Source organism: Bombina bombina, chromosome 3 (assembly GCF_027579735.1).
Source record: "Bombina bombina isolate aBomBom1 chromosome 3, aBomBom1.pri, whole genome shotgun sequence".
Taxonomy (NCBI): Eukaryota; Metazoa; Chordata; class Amphibia; order Anura; family Bombinatoridae; genus Bombina; species Bombina bombina.
The window spans coordinates 300380565-300407346 of record NC_069501.1 but is presented as its reverse complement, the minus strand read 5'-3'; the positions used below and the strand labels follow the sequence as shown (position 1 = coordinate 300407346).

Sequence of the window (26782 nt, the reverse complement as noted above, 5' to 3'; positions counted from 1 at the left end):
GGAGGATCAATTTACCAAAGAGTTTCTTGGTTCCTCAGACAAGGGTCACCTTTTTAGGTTTCCAGATAGATTTAGTGTCCATAACTCTGACAAGAGACGTTTGAAGTTGGTTTCAACCTGTCTAAACCTTCAGACTTGATCATTCCCTTCAGTGGCTAAGTGCATGAAAGTTTTTAGGTCTCATGACTGCAGCATCGGAAGCGATCCCCTTTGCTCGTTTTCATATGAGACCTCTGCAGCTTTGCATGCTGAATCAATGGTGCAGGGATTATACTCGGATAATCACAATTGATATTCTTAAATCCCAACACTCAACTCTCTCTGACTTGGTGGTTAGACCATCATCGGATTATTCAAGGGGCCTCTTTTGTTCATCCTTCCTGGACTGTGATTTTAACAGATGCAAGTCTCACAGTTTGGGGAGCTGTTTGGGGGTCTCTGACAGCACAAGGAATTTGGAATCCTCAAGAGGTGAGGTTACCAATCAATATTTTAGAACTCCATGCTATTTTCAAGGCTCTTCAGGCTTGGCCTCTATTAACCCTTTGAGTGCTAAGCACTTTCCCACCTGGGTGCTAAGATTTTTTTAAGTTTTTTTTTTTAATTTTATTATTTTTTGAACAAACTTTTTTTTTTCAGACCCCCAAGACTCACACAGTTTGAAAGGTTAGGCGATTACCTTTCCAATGGTGTGTCTTGGTGGTCTGTAGCTGCTTAGATGCCTGAGATACAGGCTTCTAAGCAGCATGACCCCTGCTCCTATACTTAACATTGTTAAGTATAAATAAAGTTGCGTGGTGACGTAATCACGTTATTGTGCGTGATGTCACCAGGCAAAATGGGAAGCCCCGGCGATGCCTGTCACTCTACAGGCACGATCGCTGGGATAGGAGCGGGTAGGAGCCCCTAGATTTCCCTCAAGGTGGGAGAGTGCTAGTGACGGCTCTGAGCAATCATTAGCACCAGAGTGGGAAACTGTGATGGCTCAGAGCCATCATTAGCATGCAAAGGGTTAAAGAGAGAATCATTAATTCATTTTCAGACAGAAAATATCACAACTGTGGCATATATCAATCATCAAGGGGGGACTTGCAGTCCTTTAGCGATGAAAGAAGTATCTTGGATACTTTCTTGGGCGGAATCCAACTCCTGTCTAATTTCTGCGGTACATATCCCAGGTGTAGACAATTGGGAAGCGGATTATCTCAGCTGTCAGTCTTTACATCCAGGGGAGTGGTCTCTCCATCCAGATGTGTTTTGTCAGATTGTTGAGATGTGGGGTCTTCCCGAAATAGATCTGATGGCTTCTCATCTAAACATGAAGCTTCCCAGGTACCTTTCCAGGTCCAGGGATCCTAAGGCGGAGATGGTGGATGCGTTAGCAGTTTCTTGGTTTTACCAACCTGCTTACATTTTTCCTCCCCTTGGAAGTTCTTCTTCCAAGGGTGATCTCCAAGATCATAATGTAACAATCACATGTGTTTCTGATAGCATCAGCATGGCCTTACAGGTTTTGTTATGCGGATCTTGTCCGGATGTCCAGTTGCCAAACTTGACCACTTCCTTTAAGGCCAGACCTTCTGTCTCAAGTTTTTCCATTAGCATCTCAAATTGCTAAATTTGAAGGTTTGGAAATTGAACGCTTAGTGCTTGGTCATAGTGATTTCTCTGACTCAGTGATTAATACTATAATACAGGCTCGTAAGTCTGTTTCAAGGAAGATTTATTATCGGGTATGGAAAGGCTATATTTAATGGTGTTTTTCATAAATTCTCTTGGCATTCTTTTAGAATTCCTAGAATTTTACAGTTTCTTCAGGATGCTTGTATAAAGGTTTGTCTGCAAGTACTTTGAAGGCACAAATCTCTGCTCTTTCTGTTTTATTTCATAGAAAGATTGCTAAACTTCCTGTTGTTCACTGTTTTGTTTAGGCTTTGGTTCTTATCAAGCTTGTTATTAAATCAATCTCTCCTCCTTGGAGTCTTAATTTGGTTTTGAAGGCTTTGCAGGCTCCTCCTTTTGAGCCTATGCATTCTTTGGATATTAAACTACTTTCTTGGAAAGTGTTGTTCCTTTTGGCTATCTCTTCTGCTAGAAGATTTTCTGAATTGTCTGCTCTCTTTTGCGAGTCTCCTTTTCTGATTTTCCATCAGGATAAAGCTGTTTTGCGCACCTCGTTTAAATTTATTCCTAAGGTTGTGAATTCTAAAAGCATTAGTAGGGAAATTGTTGTTCCCTCTTTGTGTAAGAATGCTCTTGAAAGATCTTTACATTCTTTAGATATTGCAAGAGCTTTGAAATACTATATCGAAGCTACTAAGGCTTTCAGAAAGACTTCTAGTCTATTTGTTGTTTTTTTCTGGTTCCAGGAAAGGTCAGAAAGCCTCTGCCATTTCTTTGGCATCTTGGTTAAAGCTTTTGATTCACAAGACTTATTTGGAGGCGGGACAGTCTCCGCATAAGAGAATTACAGCTCATTCTACTAGATAAGTCGCCACTTCTTGGGCTTTTCAGAATGAAGCTTCAGTTCATCAGATTTGCAAAGCAGCAACTTGTTCTTCTTGCATACTTCTTTGCATACATTTACTACATTTTACCATTTTGATATATTTGCTTCTTCAGAATCAGTCTTTGGTAGAAAATTTCTTCAGGCAGCTGTCTCAGTTTGATTCTTGTGCTTCTGATTTAAGTTTTTAAAAAAAAAAATCTTTTTTTGGTTGGATTTAATTGACTCAGCGGAAATAGCTGTTATTTTTTTTTATCCCTCCCTCTCTAGTGACTCTTCTGTGGACTTCCACATCTTGGGTATTTCTATCCCATATGTCACTAGCTCATGGACTCTTGCCAATTACATGAAAGAAAACCTAATTTATGTAAGAACTTACCTGATAAATTCATTTATTTCATATTGGCAAGAGTCCATGAGGCCCACCCTTTTTATGGTGGTTATGATTTTTTGTATATAAGCACAATTATATTTCAAGTTCCTCTTTTTGTATGTTTTTTTACTCCTTATTTTTATCACCTCACTTCTTGGCTATTCATTAAACTGAGTTGTGGGTGTGGTGGGAGGTGTTATTTATAGGCATTTTGAGGCTTGGGAAACTTTGCCCCTCCTGGTAGGATTGTATATCCCATACGTCACTTGCTCATGGACTCTTGCCAATATGAAAGAAATGAATTTATCAGGTAAGTTCTTACATAAATTATGTTTTATTACCCACTCAGCATATGGAATAGTGTAAGAAACCAATATCAAATGAAGAAGGCAAATCTCATACTCATGCATTAGCAAAGAAAGAACAGCTCTGTAGTATAACTGTAACCACCTCCCAAACTCTCCAGTGCTCAGATCTAAAGGGAAGTATTTAATAGTTATTTTCTGTAGAGGTAAAACTGTATGTGTTTATTAATATGTTATAACTTCAGTTGCAATCAAGACCACCAAGGGGGCATAAAAATATTCAGATTGGGGGGCGGAGCCTGGCCACGATTACTGATGGCCGCACATTGATAGTGCTCTGACACCTAATTACTCTCAGCATAAGGCTAAATGCAATCATCTGCACTTTAATTACTCAAACCAAGCATATCTAATAGAGGAGACTTCATATACTAGAGCGGTGATCAGGTCAGGCTTTGTGGGCAGTTATATCCGACCAAACGTGTGGTGAGGCCTACTGTGACTGTGCGGGAAAACCACAGTACACCGTTAGCTTCGGATCACTATACCTGAGCCTGTTAGCAAGAAACCAACCGGAACAGCCGGGGACCGGTGCTGGAGCAGTGCACTGCTGCGCGGAGCCCATTCTCAGAAGCGGTGATCGACACTGAGGGGACACATACGCCTGAGCCTAACCAGTAACAGCAGAGTTAAAAGAGAATTGCGGCAACCTCTGAGGCCTCTGACTAGCCAGCGATCATAACCGCAAAAGTGCCAACATCAGAAACGAGATAGCAGCCTCAGACTCTGGACGAAGGGAACTGTGAGTGGCGGTATTGTGACGCACAATTTATTAGGCCCTAAAATAGCACAGGAGCTGAGTCTTGGGTCACATTAACAGCAGTTACTCAGCAATAGGCTACAGGGTTATAACAAAACGGACACACACCTACTTGAAAGAAGGCCACCATAGCAAATTTTGAGACATAAAACAGTTACGGCCAGATTTGATTGCAGTGATATTCTGAGGTACCATAATACAGGTCACGTGGCCCAAAGAAAACTTTTCTGGATGTGCAGCTGAACTAACAAATATTGATCACATTGCAACAGACACACACTTGAGAAGACGGCTCATTTTTAAAAGGGTTACTCATCTCCATTGCCACTGATTATAACCTACAGGCCCAATAGACATGTCAAATAGGAGAGGCCCTAAGCCACCCAAGAGCCTGCACTCATCAAATATGGAAAACTACTTGATTCCAAGTGATGCAGCCCACTGTTCCCATAAAGATGCATCAGACTCTACTGGGCTGACTGACGCAGTCACTTTGCACAATCCAGAACCTATACAGTGTGATTATTTCACAAAGGAAGATATTAGACATCTGTCATCCAAAAATGACATAAAAGAGGCCATGTTAGAGCTGAAACGCATGTTTGGCGAACTTAAAAAGGATATTGCTACTATAGACCACAGAGTCACGCTTGTTGAAGAATCACAAGAGTCACTGCGCTCTGATTTACAGCACACTTCCAGCTGCATGCAGTCACAGAAAATGATTGTCTTGAATCTTACTGACAGGATAGAGGATTTAGAAAATAGAAGTCTGCGGAACAACCTGAGGATAAGAGTGGTTCCAGAGTTGGTGACTCCGACAGAGATAAGTCAGTATATCCAGGGGCTCATTAAACATATCAAAAATAACCCTGAAGCTAAGGACATCCATGTAGAGAGGGCCCACAGAGCCTTACGACCCAAACCACATGCAAGGGCACCACCAAGATTGTCAAGATTGTCATTGTCAAGCTCCTGTCATACAAGGACAGGAAAGATATACTCCGGCACTCCAGAAACAGACATCCCCTGACATATGGGGGTGTGGAGATCCAGTTATACACGGACCTGTGTCCTGCGACATTACAAAAAAGGAGAGAGATGCGCTATATAACATCAAGTCTCAAAGAGCAAAGAATCCAATACAGGTGGGGATTCCCCACCTGTCTAATTGCCTCTAAAGATGGAGTTACAGCTACTTACCGAACAGCATCTGACCTACCGGCCTTCAACCAGGCTATGGGCACACAGATCAGGCCTCTTGGCCCTGCTGCAGAGCCCGTCACACGGGGGGACAATCACAACGAAGAAGGAAACCTCCCCAGTAGAAGGCCGCTTTGAGGCTCCTATCCTTTTCTTGAACCAAGAACATTGCACAACGATATGTTTGGACCACATGTCTGTTTTGTGACTTTCACAATTTTTGCTACACCTGAGACTGCGATCTTCACATCCTGCAGCTAAGTATACAGCTTACTATTATTGATATATAAAACCTGTTTTGCATCCTGATGTAATATGCTATTGAAAACTTGGAAATGACTTACATTAGTTACACTGGGCTCTTACAAGATGTCCTTTGAAGTATACAGGACAATAGCTGCTTAATTGCAGTCACAGAGATAATTATATAACAGACATTGCTGATGCTACTGATTCACATTATTAACAATACCTCTGTTATGTTTCAAATGCGCTAGGTTATTGTTTTCATTTTTTTCAACTTGAAGGTTACTGTTCAGTATTAGTATGCACACTAATTAGGCTTGTTTTAAGGTCTATATGGAGACATGATGAGAATTGGTTGTGGGGCATCTAGGCGGGACACCGGGGGCCCATGTGCTACCCATATTAATCCTTTGATGTTTAGAAATGTACAATGGGGGTGGGCCTCCTGGGAGTCTAAGCGGGTAAATTGAAACTCAGACGTTAAGCGTCTGGATTATACCCCATTGTCTTGCCCTGTCTAGGTGTCTCACTTTGCAAACTGATGACCATGCTTACTCATGTACTTATTTTTATGTTGAAAAAACTAGGCTCACTGAAAAGATATCATTTGGGTACACGGCATTATGCCTGGTTGCCCACCATTTATAAAGCCAAGGTCCTATGGACACAGACCAGAATGCAACACCTTATTGGTGTTATGAGGCATATATGAACTTTACCCTGACATTAGCAGCCCAATGAAGAACACTGCATACAAACACTTAAACTAAATAACACCTCTAGCTGACACAGCACTAATAGTATAAGTGTGCCTACACATTTTTATAGGAATCGCATAGGATGTAATAGTCCTATCATGTGTGCCTCTGAGTAAACCCATAGTGATGGTATGATAACATTATAAACACATAACATACAGATATGGGTATAGACCATGGCATTGTGTCCTGCGACTGATAGAAAACCTGAGTTGCCTTGTGGTACTTGTTTTTATGTATAGGCCAATTAATGGTATAGTTTATTAAAATGTTTATCGCTCTGTTATCAGGAAATGTTAATATTTGTTTTGCCTTTTGTTGGTTGCATTTACCTACAAACTATATAACATATATTTGAAATTTATTTGCTGAGAGTATAAGGGTTACTACTCCCCTTTGTCATACTTATATTCTTGCCTTATAGAGTGAAACGCTATATTTTTTTTAATTATTATTTTAGAACCTGGAATTTATTTCTCTGCTTCCTTTTCTGAGCATTACTTTCCTCTTACACTCACTCTTGCTTTGCCCCATTTAATTAGCTTTTCAACCTTTCCCCCTCCCCCTTTTTTTTTTTCCTCCTCCTCCCCCTCTCTCCATCCTTCCTACCCACTAGCTCCTCTACCTGACCCGACTGAATTCCCACACCAGGAAAAAGATCAATTGTCACTAGAGACTTACATAGAATGGGAGGAGATATTGTGTATATTCAGGAGACGCTTTTTTCTAAACATAAAGAACCCAAATGGTATAATCAGAAATATTGAGTAGCATATTTTGCATCCGGCCCCACAAAAAAAAATGGGGTGGGTGCCCTTCCGGATTGTAGGTTCTTGATCCTAGTTGGAACCTTATACGGTAAATCAGTTTCTTTTGTCAACTTCTACTCCCCAAATACTGCACAGGATATTTTTTTAAAAAAAGCTTATCTACAAAATATTAGAAACCCAAAAAGGGATTATTTTCCTGGGCGGAGATTTTAATGTGTCATTCTGCCCCAATCTAGATACGTCTGACGGCCTATCTAGCACCTCTCACAGAGTGGTGAAACGCCTTACTAAATCTATGAGAGAACTGGTCCTTCATGACATATGGCGTACGCTACATCCTACTACCAAAAATTATACCTTCTACTCCCATCCACATGGGAAATATATGAGAATTGACTATTGACCAGCAGCCATATAGGTCAAATCACTTGGCCAGATCATGCACCAGCGAGATGCACCATTGAATGGCCTGAGATACCGGTTACCCCTTTTGTGTGACGGCTCGATGAGTCCCTATTAGATGACCAAGCATTGAGACAGAAACTTGATAGCACAATTGAGGAATATTTCCATTTGAACACAGGAGACGCTCTAGCTGATACCACAATATGGGAGGCTCATAAGTGCGTCCTGATTAGACATACATCAGCTTTACGTCAGGAGAAAAGAGCACAATATAACACTCTCCTTGCAAAGGTGGTACAAGCGGAAACTGCCCATAAAGCACAGCCCGCCAACATAACGATGCAAACAGATCTTGCCTGAGCCAGGTCAGCTCTTCTGAGTTGTATTCAGATAGAACACCAAAAAAAAGCACTTTGGCTTAGGCAATACTACTTTGAGCAGAGTAATAAGGCAGGGAAGCTTCTTGCTCGGGCGATAGCGCGCCAGAGATTGAAGACATATGTATATGATGTTGTAGACCGCAAGGGAAATAAGCATTGCGACGGCCCAGCTATTGCAAATGCTTTTGGAAGCTTCTATGAACCCCTCTACAATATACACCCCCCAGATCAAGAGCGCTTGGGACAGCCATCCGGAGTTGTCCTGGAGAGAGCAATATTGGACTATTTGGATGGGAAAGCTAACACAGGCGGAGATGGACCAACTCGAGGCCCCATTCACCTTAAAAGAGATTCAGTTAGCTATTAAAATTCTTCCGGGGGGTAAAAGCCCGGGACCAGATGAGTTTGGTATGCGCTATTACAAAACTTTCTCTGATAAATTGGCACCTCGCCTGCTCCAGATGTTCAACCAATTATCAGAGGCACCGAATCTACCGAGCTCAATGCTTGAGGCATATATATCGGTTATCCATAAACCGGGGAAACCCAAAAATCAACCAAGTAATAGGCCGATCTCACTTCTCAACTCCAATGTGAAGATCCTAGCAAAGGCCATAGCTAATCGCCTCACCAAGCTTCTGCCGCAACTAATCTCTACTGATCAGTTGGGGTTTGTTCCGGGCAGAGAAGCTCGGGATAATACCCTCAGAGTAATCCAACTGATATCCTATGCTCACAATAATTCTGCACCATTGGCCTTAGTCTCCACGGATGCAGAAAAGGCTTTTGATAAGGTCAACTGGCTGTTTATGCGCCATATTATGGCTAAACTGGGGTTCGGGAATAGCTTTATCCGTACAATCTTCTCCTTATATTCTACACCGAGTGCATGGCATGTTCTCTAAGCCTTTCCTGATCACTAATGGCACAAGACAGGGGTGCCCCCTTTCCCCCCTGTTATTTGCCCTGGTGATAGAGGCTTTGACCTGTAAAATTTGCAACAACCCTAACATCGCAGGCTTGGTAGTTGGCCAAAAGGAACAAAAGTTAGCTATGTATGCTGATGATATCCTTATTATGTTTTCAGATACATCAACTTCACTATCGGCGTTGCTGGTGGAATTTGAAGAGTATGGAAAGGTCTCAGATTTCCTACTCAATCCATCCAAGTCGGAAATCATGAACATATCTGTACTTGCTGATGATTTCCGGGAGGCGAGTTCCCACTGCCCAATTGGGGTAGCGAGGCACCATTTGAAATACCTTGGAATCTCCTTGACTCCCACAATTAAAGATACCGTTGATATAAATTATAAACAGATTAGGGATGCAGTGGGGGGATAATATGGCCAAATGGAAAAATAAATCCATTTCGTGGATGGGCCGAATCCAAGTGGTCAAAATGAACATCTTACCCAGGGTGCTGTATGTGATGCAGACAATTCCTCTCTCATCTTTGATGCATCTCATTCATCAGATTCAATCAGAAATGGAAGCATATATCTGGAATGGGATAAGACCAAGAAACAGGAAAAAAACAATGTATCTGCCCAGAGTCAGGGGAGGAACAGGATTTCCAATGTTGAAATCATATTTTAGGGCAATAAACCTCCAGCGCCTGGTCCAATGGTGTCACAATAGGACCGATAGAGCCTGGATAGAGCTAGACTGTGAAATCTTACAAAGAGATAATGTGGGCTCGCTTGCGTGGATTACGGCACAAAGCCGGAACCCATTGATCAAACAATATCCCCTAGTAGAAGATGTCTTTCATGTCTGGGATAATCTGATCAAACAAGGTGAACACATATCGTCCATAAACTCTCCAGTCACACCAGTACTCGAGAACCCAGACAATGGCCTGGCAAATAGAGCACAATCCCAGAAACACATATATACTCTAGCTGAAGCAGCTATAAATAACGTCTTTCATGAAGGGAAGATCCAGACCCAGGAGAATCTAAAAAAGTGGGATCACTGGTTGTTCTCCTCATGGTTCAGGGTTGCGCAGTTCCACCACTGTTAATGATCACGGGAGCACCGCTCCTTTCATAAGAGAGAAAACACCCTTTGAAACTATCTGCACGATGGCACACCCACCTGGGCACTTGATCTCCCGCTTGTACAAGTTGCTGTTAGCGGGAGGAGGAGAGGCCTTGCCCTCCTATGTGGACGCATGGCGGGCAGAATTGGGTTCTGATATCAACACAAAAGATTGGCTTATGATCTTTAACAAAGCTAAGAAAGCTTCGGTTTCTATGAGACTTCAAGAAATGCACTATAAATTCTTAAGCCGGTGGTATCTGACACCTCAGAGACTAAACAAAATCTACCCACAGACAAGCGGGGAGTGTTGGAGAGGCTGCAGAGAGGAGGGATCAATCTTACATATTTGGTGGACATGCCCACAAATACAAGTGTTCTGGGGGAGAGTATTCTCAGAGAACAGTAGACTCCTTGGTATCATTCTGCCTTCGAATCTGCATTACTTGATAGATCATGCCCTCCCCAAAATTGTGGTGGAGGCAAAAAAAATAGACTTTTTCTAGGGTCTGATCCCAAAATACTGGAAATCAACGAATGTGCCGAGCCTGGGAGAATGGAAAAATGGAGTTGGGGATCTGCTTGGTCTGGAGAGGTACCATTACCTTAGAGCAGGAAAATTAGCAACGCATGAACACATGACTCTAATATGGGAGGGTAAAGGCTTTTAGCAATCTTAAATAATGAAAATTGATTCTTTTTACACTCAATTGCGTCTCCTGGAGATACACACAGCCGCACATCTCTGAGGGGGTTTGGAGAATGGTGTTCTGCTGAGACTAGCCCTGAAGTGCGCCTATCAGACTTTGGCCCTTGACACTGATCGCCCATAGGGGTGCATCCTCCCTTCTTCCTGCCCCCCCCCTTCTTTTCCTCTGCTTGGATGAGGATCCCCTCCATATAGTTTCACTCCCCTTCCCCCCCCCTAAAAATATTTATTTATTTATTTTCTTCTCTCTTCTCTCTTCCCCCTTTATCTTCCTTTATCCTTTCTCTTTTCTCTGTTATTCACACTGGATATGATTTAATGTCCAAGCAGATTTATAATTGAACAAATTGCTAATGCTCATAGTTGTATTGTACAACATTAAGCTGTTAACTAAGAACAATGAACACAATGTTTAAACAAGGAGTAATGTTGAAGGTATATCGCTGCTGAGTTTTCATTATAATACACTGTATGTAAATATAACTCACAACTCCTGTTAACGAGATATATTTGTTAAGCCTCTCTCTTTGTTTATTCAATAAAGCTTTGTTTAAAAAAAAAAATTATTCAGATTGGAAAAAACTAATTGTACCTATAATTTGAAGAGAGGTTATTGTGGTGGCTTTTTGCCAGAGAGCATACAAACTTTATACCCACATAATTTTCTAATGATATTTTACTGAAAATACAGCATAGAATAATTGGTTACATAGCTGATATAAAAAACAAATATTTAAGGCGGAGCGAGCAGCCGATAAAGATGGCCACACTTCACTGAAGCTCTGAAAGCGAGCTGGTCTAAAAAGCATCCAACTGTAGCAAGCTTCATGCTATGAGGACGCATGACAGATGATAGTCCATCGGAATAGCTGGTGAGCATTTTCCTCCATATTATGGAGTTCGACTGCAACTCCGTAACCGGCCCTAAGGCTGTTATCTGTGTATCCTGGCTAATTGTTTGCTGCGTCACACCACGCTACTGATGCCTGGAGCGTCTCTTGCCTAACACATATAAACCTCCAAGTAAGGTTCACATGAACTGTCTCACTGATAAGACGCTAAGGGCGATGGATATTACTGTGATGGCCATTAATGTTATACCAATAGTAGAAGTGCAAAGGGCTTACATTGGATAGTCCGGTTGACTTTCAGCAGAGTCATTATAAATGACCCACTACTGATACGTGGGGGCCCTTGTGAACACGCCTGCCTTAACATTCAGCAGCCCTATTAAAGGAACTTTAATATTGCACCTTGCAAGCTGTATGTCATTTTTGCAGTGTTCTTTAGCTCATGCTGATTCCATATGAAGATTTACTCTTAAGCATCTGCTCCATAGCTGCATTCCACATCCTATGAAAACAGCAAACCCATTTTATTATATATCCTCTGAGCTCTCATATTCCATTTTTCTTCTCTTTGCCTTTATACAGAATACACACTCCCCCCCCCCCCCCCTTTCCCACTGTTCTTAGTAGCAGTGGGTCATTAACTCTTCCCCTTTACAGAGATCGCTCTGTGAGAGCATACTCCCTGGGGAGCTGTGTATTCCTTCAGACCTAAAGTGCCATTGTTTAATTTACTGCACATTCCCCCTCTACCCCTACCATGTCACAAAGGAAGCTCACAAGAAGTGATAAATCTCAGAAAACAACACCGGTGGGACAAGGGGCAATGAGCTCTTTTTTCAAGCATACTGACAAAAGTAAGCCTAATAAAGACTCTGACCTAGTACAGATTTCTCAGGATGATAGCTCATGTGACGCTGCTGATGCCACAGCAGACCCACAAGTAGGAGCTCCTGTAGTGGGAAAGGTAGACCCTATTACCTATGGAGCAATGGAAGCTCTCATTGAACAAGTCAAGTCATGTATTAAAGATGAGTGCACAGATATAAAAAAGACATTTCTGATTTATGTCACAGAGTGGATTCCCTGGAGGAACATGAATATGTGATGTCTCAAAAAGTAGCAGGTCTTTCCTCCAAAGCATTTCAACAAGAAGGAGCAACCTAAGATTTCGATGGATCCCTGGAACAGTTCTCAATAATGAGATCCGGGACTATTTGCAAGCCTTTTTTTCAGAATTCGCAAAAAGTGATGCAAGTGATCTGTCTGATATAGTCCTCGACAGAGCCCATAGATCTCTACGTCCTAAACCTGTCGAGGGATCTCCGCCTAGGGACATAATTGTCCATTTCCAAAACTTCCAACATAGAGAGGCGTGTACAACTTTTCCAGAAAACAGCAAACTATTATGTTTCAAGGCCATCGCATCCAGGTGTTCCAGGACCTCTCAGCACGGACACTCCAGAAACGAAGGGACTTCTCTACTTTAACATCCCATCTCCACTTACTGAGGGTTCCATATAGATGGGGATTTCCAACCACGGTGATAGCTATCAAAAATGGAAAGAAAATTGAATGCTTCTCTCCATCAGAATTTGAGCAATTTTGCCGACTGAGTATTTCACTGCCAGAATCACAGGAATCCTCTTTACAGACAACATCCTCGGCTAAACATGATGCCCCTAAACCTCAAAGGTGTCCGTGGTTGGAGTCTACAATGAAACAAAATATAAGAAGACAAACCAACTTGCCCAATGATGATAGTGAACCTCCGTGAGAAGGAACACGTAAATATATTCTCCTTGTTTAATAATTTACTCTGTTTACCTAATGATCTTTTCTCCTTGCTAGGTATTATAGAGACTAACTATAGCTCATTGTTGAACTTAGTTTTATATTTGTTTTTTGTTCAGTTGCACTTGTTTAGATAATGTTTATTCACATGGACAACATACAAGATACGGACCATGCGTCCTTACATTGACTCCATGCCATCACATTTCCTTTGTCGTGACACTGCAGAACCTATATTTATCCTGTTGATGATTTTTGTCTCACATCTGATATGTGTTAAATATTATTATGCCAAATGTAATATTTTTCCATAGACCCTGCATAAGTTATGTACTTATATCACTTTGCCATATCTAATGTCCTTTCTTACCACGTTTCTTTTATAGTAATAGTTGCATTGTTTGTATTCATGTTATGTTCCCATGATGTGATGTTTGTGGCATATATCTAGTTCATATATATGATTGGCTTCTCTAAAATGGTGCAATGAAAGCGAAAGAAAAGGGGAGAAAAAGGAGTAGCACTTTTATATGGCTCAGACATACTTTTACAATGTTTTTGTACTTTTGTCATGTTCCTTAACTGATTATATATACATCTTACTCAGACTTACATCTGCTCTTGCGACCAGGTTAATGTCTGATTTCTTTTTTTTTTTTTTTTTTTTTTGAACTAAAAAACTCTTAGAAATTTATACACCCAGCTCGCCTAATAGCCTCCTACTTTATTTTACTCTACATCCATCTTTTAATTAGAACTTAGCCAGAAACTACTCACTTAACGTACGCCTGTACTACTCCGGCTCTGTTTCTTCTTGAACACTTTACCCTCCTATTCCTTATCTACAGTCTATTTAGACTATTAATACCCTCTCTGCACCTCAATAATTGACAACACCTAAGTCATACAACCTCCTGTAATCTAAATAATGACATCCCTCGCATATGAAGGATCAATGCTTATTGCCACCCAAAATGTTAACGGTTTCCTATCTGCTGAGAAACGGTCCATTGCTCTGTATGACTTTTATAAAAATAATTTGGACATTGTAATGCTTCAGGAGACCCACTTTAAAAAAGCCCATGAACCAAAACTCCCCTCTAGACATTATGACCAATATTACCTAAGCTCTGGCCCAACCAGACACAATGGTGTCTACATATTATTTAGATGTAATGTTCCATTCAAGCTTTTACAACTATTCTGTGATACAGAAGGTAGGATCTTAATACTGGTGGGCCTTTATTATGGAAGACCAATTACACTAGCGAACATTTACGCCCCGATTAAACCCACTCACTCCTTTTTCCGCAAAGTCACTAACAAACTATTAGATATAGCTAAAGGCCCGATTATTATGGGTGGCAATTTTAATTTTCCGTTTAACCCAGCCCTTGATATGTCAACAGGCAAGTCCTATCTCAGAAATACTCAGATTAAGAGCAACAATGCAGCACTGCATTCACTTACTCTATTTGACACTTGGAGAACTGTCCATACATCTACCAAAGACTATACGTTTTTCTCCCATCCACAGGACTCTTATTCCAGGCTAGACTATATTCTCTGTGACCAGGCATTACTTACGAATTTAATTGATTCTAAGATTTCCCATACATCCTGGTCAGATCATAGTTACAAACAACTGGGAATCGTACAAGTGTTATATTAGAGGAATCATTATACAACTCACAGCGAAACTTAATAAAGAAAGATCTGCACTGTTCAACTCCTTGACTAGTACTCTTTCTATTGTAGAACACTCACATGAGTAAGATCCACAATCCCAACAAAAACTAGCTGAATTAACAGAGGCTAGGGACAACCTTAATAAATTTCTGATTGAAAATGGGCATATGCGAGCTTTGGCCTCTAAAGCCAAGTTTTTTGCTGAATCCAATAAAGCAGGACGTATGCTAGCCAGATCGTTAAAGAAACAAAAGCTTAATTCATATACCCAATCCATTAAACACCACTCTGGGAAAATTTACACTAAAAATGAAGATATAACCAATAGTTTTGTTACATACTACTCTTCGTTATATAACCTCCAAACTGTAGATGAGCAGGGGAGGCGTGACAAAATGAAGTCATACCTTGATTCCATCGATGTTCCCTTGGTTCAGGATGATAACTTACAAAAACCTACCCTCGGGCAAATCGCCTGGTCCGGATGGCCTCACTGCGAAATTTTATCAGTTACTTATAGTTAATGTTAGTCCCCATTTACATGAACTATATCAATCTATAGATCTGGGCCTCTCGTTTTCTCGGCCTTTACTAGATGCCATGATTACAGTAATTCCTAAACCCGATAAGCCAAAGAACATTGTTAGCAGTTACAGACCAATATCATTGATAAACGTTGACATAAAAATCTATGCCAAAATACTAGCAAACCGACAATCTTATTCTCCCAAAAATTATCCATCCGGATCAGGTCGGATTTATTAGAGGCCGGGAAGCCAAAGATAATACCACTAGAGTACTCCATGCTCTATACAACTCGCACGATGACAAAAGCCCCCTCGTCCTTCTCTCCACCGACGCTGAGAAGGCCTTTGACAGGGTTGACTGGCACACCTAACACACTCTCCTCCCCAATCTCGCCACTGACCCCACTATTAAATAATACCTTGTTTTTCGACTAACATCAGTTCCACTGTGGAATTCAAGACGAGCTACATAAAAACTTACCCATATTCCTCCTAATAGAATCATACCAGGTAAAGGAAAGAATTATCTTGAGGGACATGTTGGACCCCCCATTTCATAACTAGTTTTCCTATTTTCAAATACGTCAAGTGATATGACTATCCACACAAAACCGACTGCCTTCGCCCACTTAATCCTTTTGAACGACTGTGCATAAACCTTGACATTCACAAAGCTCATCTTTCCATCTCATATAAGATGCTCAAGAGCTCAGCTCCTCATAAAACACCTACTTTCACCTCCAAGTGGGAACTGGAGCTCCAGACCCAGTTTTCAAGCAACACCTGGAAGCGTGGCTTTCACATGTCCCATTTTTCATCTATGTCTGTTGCCTTGGCTGAGTTAAACTATAAAATTATCTTGCGCTGGTATCTCACCCCTCAGAGACTTCATGAGATATTTCCAGGGGCTAACTCTAGTTGCTGGAGATGCTGTGGAGAGATTGGTACACTTTCTCACTTGTGGTGGACATTCCCCAAACTGTCGGCATTTTGGTCTCAGCTAGAGCAATGTATCAACCTCACGCTGAGCATGCAAATTACTCTTTCATCCCCTATGATCCTACTTAATCATGTTCCTACGATGAGATGTGCATATCGCAAAAAATTATTGCAATTAATGCTCACCTGAGCTACGCGCCTCATACCTAGACTCTGGAAGCAACCGCATCCCCCTACATTCCAGCAATGGGATGTCGAGTTAAACCATGTCCTATCCCTAGAAAAAAGATACTTTTGCTATGCGGGCAGAAAAGACTTTATAATTGATGTCATATTTATTTGGGAACAAAGAGCAAGTTAATGTAAAGAAGTGCTCCTTTTGTGCCTGGTCTTTATTTGAGTGGTGTTAGTGAATGTACTGTTGTATAACATTATTGTGGCAGGTGTTTACCGAAAAATAACTGTACCTCATGCAGAGAAGTTTTTCCCACCCAATACTTTTCCTATTATGTACCCCTTTAATTCTACTTTATTTTCTATATTCTAGGGTAATATGTACTAATACTTACCTCATTTCCTGAGTTTGACCTCCCCCTCTCCCTTAAAATCTTTATTCTGTTAAGTAATATGAACATATAATGGATTGCAATCTTGAGATCTTCTGTTTTCTTTTGCCTTGTGAAACAATTGTGTGGTTATTCTCATTGTTACTGAATATATAAAATTGTTAATAAAAATTATTTACATCAAAAAAACAAACACATATTTAATCTACTTTTAACCTCTCATAGATGTATCTAGATACACTTTTTTATAAATATTTTAGGTCATTTTTATTAGTATTTTTTTAGATTCTTAACTTTGTTTTAAATTAATATTTCTTTGTAAGAAATGCTACCAGCAATATAATGATTAGACTACATAATATAACACATTAAAGAAGAATATTATAAATGTATAATATATTACATTTTAAAGTATTTAGAACTGCTTCTAAATTATAATAATCTTTTTATGTACAACAGTCACCTGCTGATCGTTGCAAGAAGATTCATGCTGGGGACGAAGTTATCCAAGTTAACCATCAAACTGTGGTATGTATTTCACATTATGATCATCTGCATCTGGATAATTAAGCACTGGAGTGCAGTTCCACTTATAGAATGTTAATGTGTTGTCTTAGGCTTGTACAGAGATAAATATTGTTGTGTGAATTAGAAATATGGAAAATGGTTATGTAATCTTTTTAATCAGTATTATTATTTGCTTGTGGGCCTTTGAGATACTGGTCAGATGAGTCTTCTGATTACCTCTGTATTATTAATCTTCATTTTGCATTCATTTTGCATTCATACATAGAAATTCAGTTATAATCTAGGATTTGCTTTGAATATATGAAATATTAATACCAAAACCTACTATAAATTGCTTAATAATAATAAAAAAGCTATATTTTTTCTAGTGCTCCTTTAACTTCAATTTTATTAAAGGAGCATGAGAGATAAAATGAAACCTTTGTGGTTTAGATAGGGTATGCCATTTTAAAAGCCTTTTTGGTTTACTTCTATTATCAACCTACTTCATTCTCTTGGTATGCTTAGTTGAAAAGCATACTTAGGTAGGCTTTGTAGCAGCAATGCACCACTGGGAGCTTGCTGATGATTGGTGACTTCACACCTCTTGTGTCATTGGCTCACTAAATGTGTCCAGCTAAATCATAATAGAGCATTGCTGCTCTGAAGCCTACTGTAACTATGTGTTTAACCCATTTGCAGAGATTAAATATAGTTATATGCAATCAACACTATAATAATACAATGTACTTTCTTTTTCGGCTGTTATGCCCCTTTAATAAACTAATGTAATCAGTAGAAAGCATTACAGTAAGTGTTTAATTGACTGTAAAAATGTAAATGCCAAATGTGTATTGTGGGACAAATAAGACATCAATGCTTAATTTATTCAAATTCCAATATGAGGAGACGGGCTTTGATAAAATACACCTTTAAAATAATTAATCTCTTAGTACAAGAAGTATTATTTGATTAATTTTAACTATTCACTGATTTTAGTTTGTTTTTGTGTTTACTTTTTTATGCAAAATTTAAAAACCCAGTTTTATTTATAAATCATCATATTATTTTTTCTTCCACCTATTTCTGTAAAATGATGTTAAATTATAGGTACATTTAGCCACCAATCAGCAAGCGCTATCCTGGTGCTGAACAAAAAAATGGGCTGGCTCCTAAGCTTACATTCCTGCTTTTTCAAATAAAGATACCAAGAGAACAAAGACACATTTATAATAGGAGTAAATTAGAAAGTTTCTTAAAATTGTATGCTCTATCTGAATCATTAAGGAAAATGGTGGGTTTCATATCCCTTTAAATGAAGGTACAACATACATGAAGTCTGCTAAATTTTAATTATTATAATCTTCTTCTGTCTTAAAAACTATATTTTTTTTAATTCTGATCAAGTGTCCTATTATTATCCTTCGCCTTCCAGTTCATAGTCTTTAGTGTAGTGACATAGAGTGTTGACTAAGAGTAGAGTGCACTTCGATAGGGCCATATATCTCTGAAGCTTCTCCAATGTTAACAATGAATCACAAGATGTATTGTTTACTTGTAGAGCTGAGAGCTACAGAGACATTGTGTCAAAAGAGAGTGATTCTCCTGTATTAAAGAGCAGGAAAAAAAATTGCTCAGCAAAGTACATTGCTACATCAAGCGGTCCATAGAAGTATGCAAGACTCATGGCTAAGGCAATGATTGGAGGATTGGTAAAAACATCTCTGCTCAAAACAAAGAGAATCAATGGGGGCCGGCTGTGAGACTAAAGAAGACAGTGTAATCATTTAAAGCAAAACAATAAAATATGGACTAACTATATATATATATATATATATATATATATATATTTGTGTGTGTTTATAAGGATGAGATTTTATTTAATGTGCACATATGGGTAGTTTAACATTGCTTTAAAGGGAATCAAGTCAAGTCCAAAAAAAACTTTCATTTTTCAAATAGGGCATGTAATTTTAAACAACTTTCCAATTTACTTGCATCAACAATTTTGCTTTGTTCTCTTGGTATTCTAGATGAAAGCAAACCTAGGAAGACACATATGATAATTTATAAGCCCTTGAAGGCCGCCTCTATTTTATTTACTTTTCACAGCAGGATAGCATTGTGATCACGCCCGTGGCTAGTGGCAGACTAAAATGCAAGTCAATAGATTACTAAAAGTCATGTGATTAGGGGCGGTCAGAAGATGCTTAGATACAAGTTAGTCACAGAAGTAAAAAGTGTATTAATATAACTGTTGGTTTTGCAAAATTGGGGAATGGGTAATAAAGGGATTATCTATCTTTTTAAACAACAAAAATTCTGGTGTCGACTGTCCCTTTAAGGAACTTTTTTAGATTAAAGGGACAGTCTACACAAAAATTATTGTTTAAAAAGATAGATAATGCCTTTACTACCCATTCCCCAGTTTTGCACAACCAACATTTAAACCTCTAAATGTCTGCCTGTTTCAAAGGCTCTTTTGACTGCCTCTTAATCATATGCTTTTGTATTTGTTTTTCACAACAGGAGACTGATAGTTCATGTGGACCATATAGATAACAATGTGTTCAAGCCCGGGAAATTATTTAAGAGTTAGCACAACACAGTACTAAATGCAACTAAATAGTTTTTAAATAGTCAGTTATGTGATCAGGGGGCTGTCAGAAGATGCTTAGATACAAGGTAATCACAGAGGTTAAAGTATATTAATATAACTGTGTTGGTTATGCAAAAACTGGGGAATGGGTAATAAAGGGATTATTCTATATTTTAAAACAATAAAACTTATATTGTAGATTGCCCCTTCAAAGCTAAAATGATGCTACTCTTTGTGGTTATGTTATTTGTAAATATATATATATATATATATATATATATATATATATATATATATATTGCTATTATATATATAACAGTTTTATTTATTTAAAACTGGACTGATGTTTTGTTGGTAAGGGATTAATTTAAATCCAAAGTAAAAAAAAATAATTTAAATTAATCATTAAAAGAGCATGATACGTATACCTGTATATAAAAAAAATAATCTTGGTTATTTCTTTAGCAATTTACCATCTGCATTCTGTTGTTAAGATATGCTAAAGGGCATAGATGAATTAATTAAAAAATAAAATATTTTTATTATTATGTCCTCCTAATACAGATTGCTGATGAAAGGAATAGAGTTAATATATAAATTGCTATAGTAACCTTGTGTTACAGAGTTTAGCAATAACTGATTTGCATAAATAATGTACAAATAAAGTTTGCTTTAATTTACTTTGAAATTACTAGTGGTTTTTTAAAAATGCAAATTATAAATTTAAATGGAATGGGCTGAAGAGAATGAGCTGTTCAGTATGGCTTGACATTATTTCCCTTGATATCATTTTTTAAATTGGAAGAGTGAATGTTTATTGCTGATTAAGTTTTAGGCAATTAAATTATGTGCTTTTAACTTACTACCAAGTGAACCCTGTTTGTTTAAGAAACATACAACCTTTCTTTTGTGTTCAGTTTTAAGCTTTTTTTTTTCTTGCTTTTTTTTCCACTCAAAGCTAAGTACGGGCTTCAATAAAATTGGTTTTGAATATTAGCTAGAAATGCCTGATGAATCAGCCAGCATTGGTGACTGAGAAATATGTTGGAAGTTGTAATGATTTTTTTTATTATTAATTTAAAATAGTAACAATTCCGTTTTTCAGAAAATGTATCTCTACATTTGTAAGTTCTATAAATTCACCTCATTATTCTATGCTATGTTTTAGAACAGTGTTTCCCAAGATTATATTCAGTGGGATTAGGGTTAGTTTGGGGATGTATTGTTCCAAAAGAATACATTTTCTAGAAGACATGACATCAATATAGGGAGAATGTGAAAGTTGACAGTAAAGTTGGGAAGGGGACGGCACCAGCGTGTGGGGAGCTGCCTCCCCTAGAAACTAGTGAGGTTGTCTGGAATGGAGGAGCTCTTAGGTGAGAGCAATTTTGACAGAACACCTGGCACAGTTTTTTTTAGCACATACAGTACATATCAAATTGTATTGTTCACAGTATACTGTAACATGTTTTTACTTCTAGTTTGACTACTTTTTCTATCAGTGTAATAAGAAGATTGCATCTTTTTAAGACAAACAAGACAGCGTATATTTGAGTCCTGCAGGCTTAACATGCTAGAGAATATGTCTGAGTCCTATGAAAGAATATAACAAATGAGTTTTAGTTGGCACTACCTCAAATTGATACAGTTGGGCTAATTGAATGAAATTAGGATACAATAAGTTAGAAAACTACAAATGTGTTGCTACTCCCTCTCCTGTTTGTTACATTCTATAAGAAAAAAAAGGAGAAATGGAGTGATTATGGGTGCAGAATGTCTTCTTAAAACATATCTTTTACTGTGCAGATTTAAAACTATACATTTAAAATCTGTGAAATGCTCTTTAAATGAGAATTGACAAACACGCCCCAAAAGGATCTAAAATCCACCAATTTCCTGAGTGACAGTCGATCTCAGGTAGGAAACGTCGATCTCAGGTGGGGGTGCCCTTTCAGAGTCACCAAAAGGTCAAAAAATGTAAGCAGAGGAAAGAAAAATAATCACAGGATAACTCTGTATACAGACCTTTGAAAAATCAAAAACATTGTATAAAATCTATCTGCACCAGTCACAAATTTAATTACAGAGGTGACCAATTGTAATGAAGCAGCTTTTTTCCGATTGGTCAATACCCTATGGGCGAGAGAGATATTTGTTCTAAACCAATCATCAGAAATTCCAAGACAGAATATCGCTCTCACTAAGGTCTGTATGAATATCATCACTTTAGTTAAAACAGGCCAATTAAAATAACACTGGCAAGCTCCATTCAGATCTCTGAGTTACAGACAAAACTGTGTCTACATTGTACCAATGGTTTCCTATAAGGTACAATTTTTCTGAAAAATGTGCGATTACAGGCAGCAAACCATAACATTGCTTACCGCTTCCATAAATAATAGAAAATTAAACAGTTATTTATTAAATTGCTTTCTATGCAAATTGAGTTAACACTTGGTCATGAAAGAGCTATATTACCAAACTCTTTCAACTTATAAAATAAGAAAGGTCTGTGTTTTATACCATAGGCAGCAGAAATCACAATAACGTGTGCCCAAACTCTTGTGGGCATGTCTGCCAGGAGCCTGGATACCAGACACATATAACATCTGAGTAACATCAGAAACGCCAGGAGATATATAAAAAATGGAAAGATTATCACATCTGTGGCCAGACACTTTCTGGTACCAGGGTGGCAATGAGCACAAATTGAAATGTTGGGGATTGGAGCATTTGAAAATAAGCATTAGAGGTGGTGACCCTGCATTCCAACTCCTGAGGCTATAAACCAAGTGGATTTATTTATTAAATTCAGTCCAGCTCAGGGGGATGAATAAATTATTTCTTCAATGCCATTATTATAAAAAACAAACCCTTATTTCTAGTTTGGTGCTACGTGAATGACATTACGTTGTATTTAGTTAATGATTCCTGTATTTATTTTAATATTTGTTAATAATTTTTTGGGGTTAAAACTTTGGTGTCCCCACAAGTGTTCTGGAAGACACTATTGTGACTGATGCCGCCTACGTTACAAAACACATACCTTTCATATTTTATAAATTGAAAGAGTGATAATCTATATTGTTAATCTAGGTCTTTTATAACCAAGTATTATTTCAATTTGTATTGAAGGCAATTTAATAAATAACTTTGTGTTTTATTTTCTATTATTTCCTATGGAAGTAGTATGTGTCTTTATGATTGGCTGCCCGTAACTGCGTATTTTTTTAAAAAATGTTACCTAATAGGAAACTATTGGTACAATGTAGACATACAGTTTTGCTCGTAACTCCATAGATTTCAATGGAGTTTGTTGGTATGATTTTAGTTGGCCTGTTTTAACTTGAGTGATGATATTCATGAGGACCTTAGTGAGAGCTATGTTCTGTCTTGAAATTTCTGATGATTGGAGCAGAACAGATATACTCTCTCGCACTCTTAGGGTGGCGACCAATCGAAATGAAGGGGCTTTGTTTTGATTGGTTGCCACTTTATTAAATTTTTTGGCCTGCACTGATAGATTTTATGATATGATTGATTTGACGAAGGCCTATATATGGGCCAAAATGCATTATACTTTGTTATATTTTATTTTTTTCTCTCCTTCCATTTTCTTGACCATTTGGTGACTTAGAAAGGGTGTCTGCACCTGGTGATGACGTTTCCAGCTATCGGACAGGAAAGTGGTGGACACTCCATTAGGAAACACCTAATCGGGTCTTATGATTTTATTTTTCCCTTTTTATTTGATTACTTTACCTTACTTTTCACAATCAGAATTATATAGTACTAACAGGTAAAGTAATCAAAGCTCATTTTCAGCATATCACTGATTTTTATTGTATATATTTTAATATGCACAGTAAAAGTTAAGTTTTTCAGAAGACATTCTCCACCCATAAACTCTCTCGATTTCTCCTTTTGTTCTTATAGACCTGTGAGAACGAAATGCTCAAAGAAAACTTCTGTTCAACCCACTCACCAAAAACACTTCTTTTGGTACATTTTTAACCTTTGTATTATGAAGTAAAATTGATTAAAATGATTTGTACTTAGCCCATTAAGGGCCAGATTACAAGTGGAGCAGCATTTAACACTCCTGCTCGAGAACTAACTCCACTAGAACTAAGACTTTTGCACTCTTCTGGTAGTGTTCATATTACAAGTTGAAAGTAAGCTGTTTTTGCTTGTGAGCTAAACCAATGCATGGATAAAGCCGAACGTAGAATATTGCGCACAACCTACTTGTGCACAATCCCAATCGCATATTCTCAAGTGCGCTAAACATTCCAATGTTCTTCATATAGCAGAATATGTTCTATTTATTCATAAATACATATTTCTCCAACATTGGTGTGTCCGGTCCACGGCGTCATCCTTACTTGTGGGAATATCTCTTCCCCAACAGGAAATGGCAGAGTCCCAGCAAAGCTGGCCATATAGTCCCTCCTAGGCTCCGCCCACCCCAGTCATTCTCTTTGCCGTTGCACAGGCAACATCTCCACGGAGATGGTTAAGAGTATGTGGTGTTTAGTTGTAGTTTTTTATTCTACTATCAAGAGTTTGTTATTTTAAAATAGTGCTGGTATGTACTATTTACTCTGAAACAGAAAAAGATGAAGAATTCTGTTTGTGAGAGGAAGATGATTTTAGCAGACAGTAACTAACATCCTTTGCTGTTTCCACATAGGACTGTTGAGATAAAGTAACTTCAGTTGGGGGAAACAGTTAGCAGACTTTTCTGCTTAAGGTATGACTAGCCATATTTCTAACAAGACTGTGTAATGCTGGAAGGCTGTCATTTCCCCTCATGGGGACCGGTAAGCCATTTTCTTAGTCTCAAGTAGAATAAAGGGCTTAATATGGGCTATAAAACTGGTAGACACTTTTATGGGCAAAATTGATTGCTTTATTTGGGCATTTTATACATGTTTATGCTGGTATTTCACACTTATAAACTTGGGGAACGTTTTTTAACGTCAGGCACTATGTTAGACACCTTTTCCAGTCAGGAAGGGCCTTCCCAGTTCTAGGCTGAGCCTCATTTTCGCGCCATTACTGCGCAGTTGTTTTTGAGAGCAAGACATGCAGATGCATGTGTGAGGATCCGGTTTCGTTATTTTAAGGGTTAAAGCTCTGAAAATTGGTGTGCAATACCTTTAATGCTTTAAGACACTGTGGTGAAATTTTGGTAAATTTTGAACAATTCCTTCATATTTTTTCACATATTCAGTAATAAAGTGTGCTCTGTTTAAAATTTAAAGAGACAGAAACGGTTTTATTTTAAAACGGTTTTTGTGCTTTACTGACCAGTTTAAGCCTGTTTAACATGTCTGTGCCTTCAGATAAGCTATGTTCTATATGTATGAAAGTCAATGTGTCTCCCCCTTCAAAATTATGTGATAATTGTGCCATAGCGTCCAAACAAAGTAAGGACAGTACTGTCACAGATAATGAGGTTGCCCAAGATGATTCATCAGATGAAGGGAGTAGACATGGTTCTACATCATCTCCTTCTGTGTCTATACCAGTTTTGCCCACGCAGGAGGCCCCTAGTACTTCTAGCACGCCAATGCTTATTACCATGCAACAATTGACAGCTGTAATGGATAACTCCATAGCAAATATTTTATCCAAAATGCCTGCATATCAGAGAAAGCGCGATTGCTCTGTTTTAAATACTGAAGAGCAGGAGGGCGCTGATGATAATTGTTCTGTCATACCCTCACACCAATCTGAAGGGGCCATGAGGGAGGTTTTGTCAGATGGGGAAATTTCAGATTCAGGAAAAATTTCTCAACAGGCTGAACCTGATGTTGTGACATTTAAATTTAAATTAGAACCTCTCAGCGCACTGCTTAAGGAGGTGTTATCTACTCTGGATGATTGTGACAACTTGGTCATTCCAGAAAAATTATGCAAGATGGACAAGTTCCTAGAGGTTCCGGTGCACCCCAACGCTTTTCCTATACCCAAGCAGGTGGCGGACATAGTGAATAAGGAATGGGAGAAGCCCGGCATACCTTTTGTTCCCCCTCCTATATTTAAGAAATTATTTCCTATGGTCGACCCCAGAAAGGACTTATGGCAGACAGTCCCTAAGGTCGAGGGGGCAGTTTCTACTCTAAACAAGCGCACTACTATTCCTCCAGAGTGGGTCATCGTCACGACCGACGCCAGTCTAGTGGGCTGGGGCGCGGTCTGGGAATCCCTGAAAGCTCAGGGACTATGGTCTTGGGAAGAGTCTCTTCTCCCAATAAACATTCTGGAACTAAGAGTGATATTCAATGCTCTCAGGGCTTGGCCTCAGCTAGCAAAGGCCAGATTCTTAAGATTCCAATCAGACAACATGACGACTGTTGCATATATCAATCATCAGGGGGGAACAAGGAGTTCCCTGGCGATGAAAGAAGTGACCAAAATAATACAATGGGCGGAGGATCACTCCTGCCACCTATCTGCGATCCACATTCCAGGTGTGGAAAACTGGGAAGCGGATTATTTGAGTCGTCAGACATTCCATCCGGGGGAGTGGGAACTCCACCCGGAGATCTTTGCCCAGTTGACGCAACTATGGGGCATTCCAGATATGGATCTGATGGCGTCTCGTCAGAACTTCAAGGTTCCTTGCTACGGGTCCAGATCCAGGGATCCCAAGGCGACTCTAGTGGATGCACTAGTAGCGCCTTAGACCTTCAACCTAGCTTATGTGTTTCCACCGTTTCATCTCATTCCCAGGCTGGTAGCCAGGATCAAACAGGAGAGGGCCTCAGTGATCTTGATAGTTCCTGC

At 38.9% G+C, this 26782-nt stretch overlaps 1 protein-coding gene across 1 annotated transcript in view; it reads left to right on the top strand.

Moving 5' to 3' along the window:
• Positions 1-26782, top strand: part of CNKSR2 (connector enhancer of kinase suppressor of Ras 2) — a 1108533-nt gene that overhangs the window by 298728 nt on the left and 783023 nt on the right. The window contains exon 9 of the mRNA XM_053705261.1: positions 17341-17409. Within this exon, the coding sequence (XP_053561236.1) occupies positions 17341-17409 (69 nt within the window). The remainder of the gene's footprint in view (positions 1-17340; positions 17410-26782) is intronic.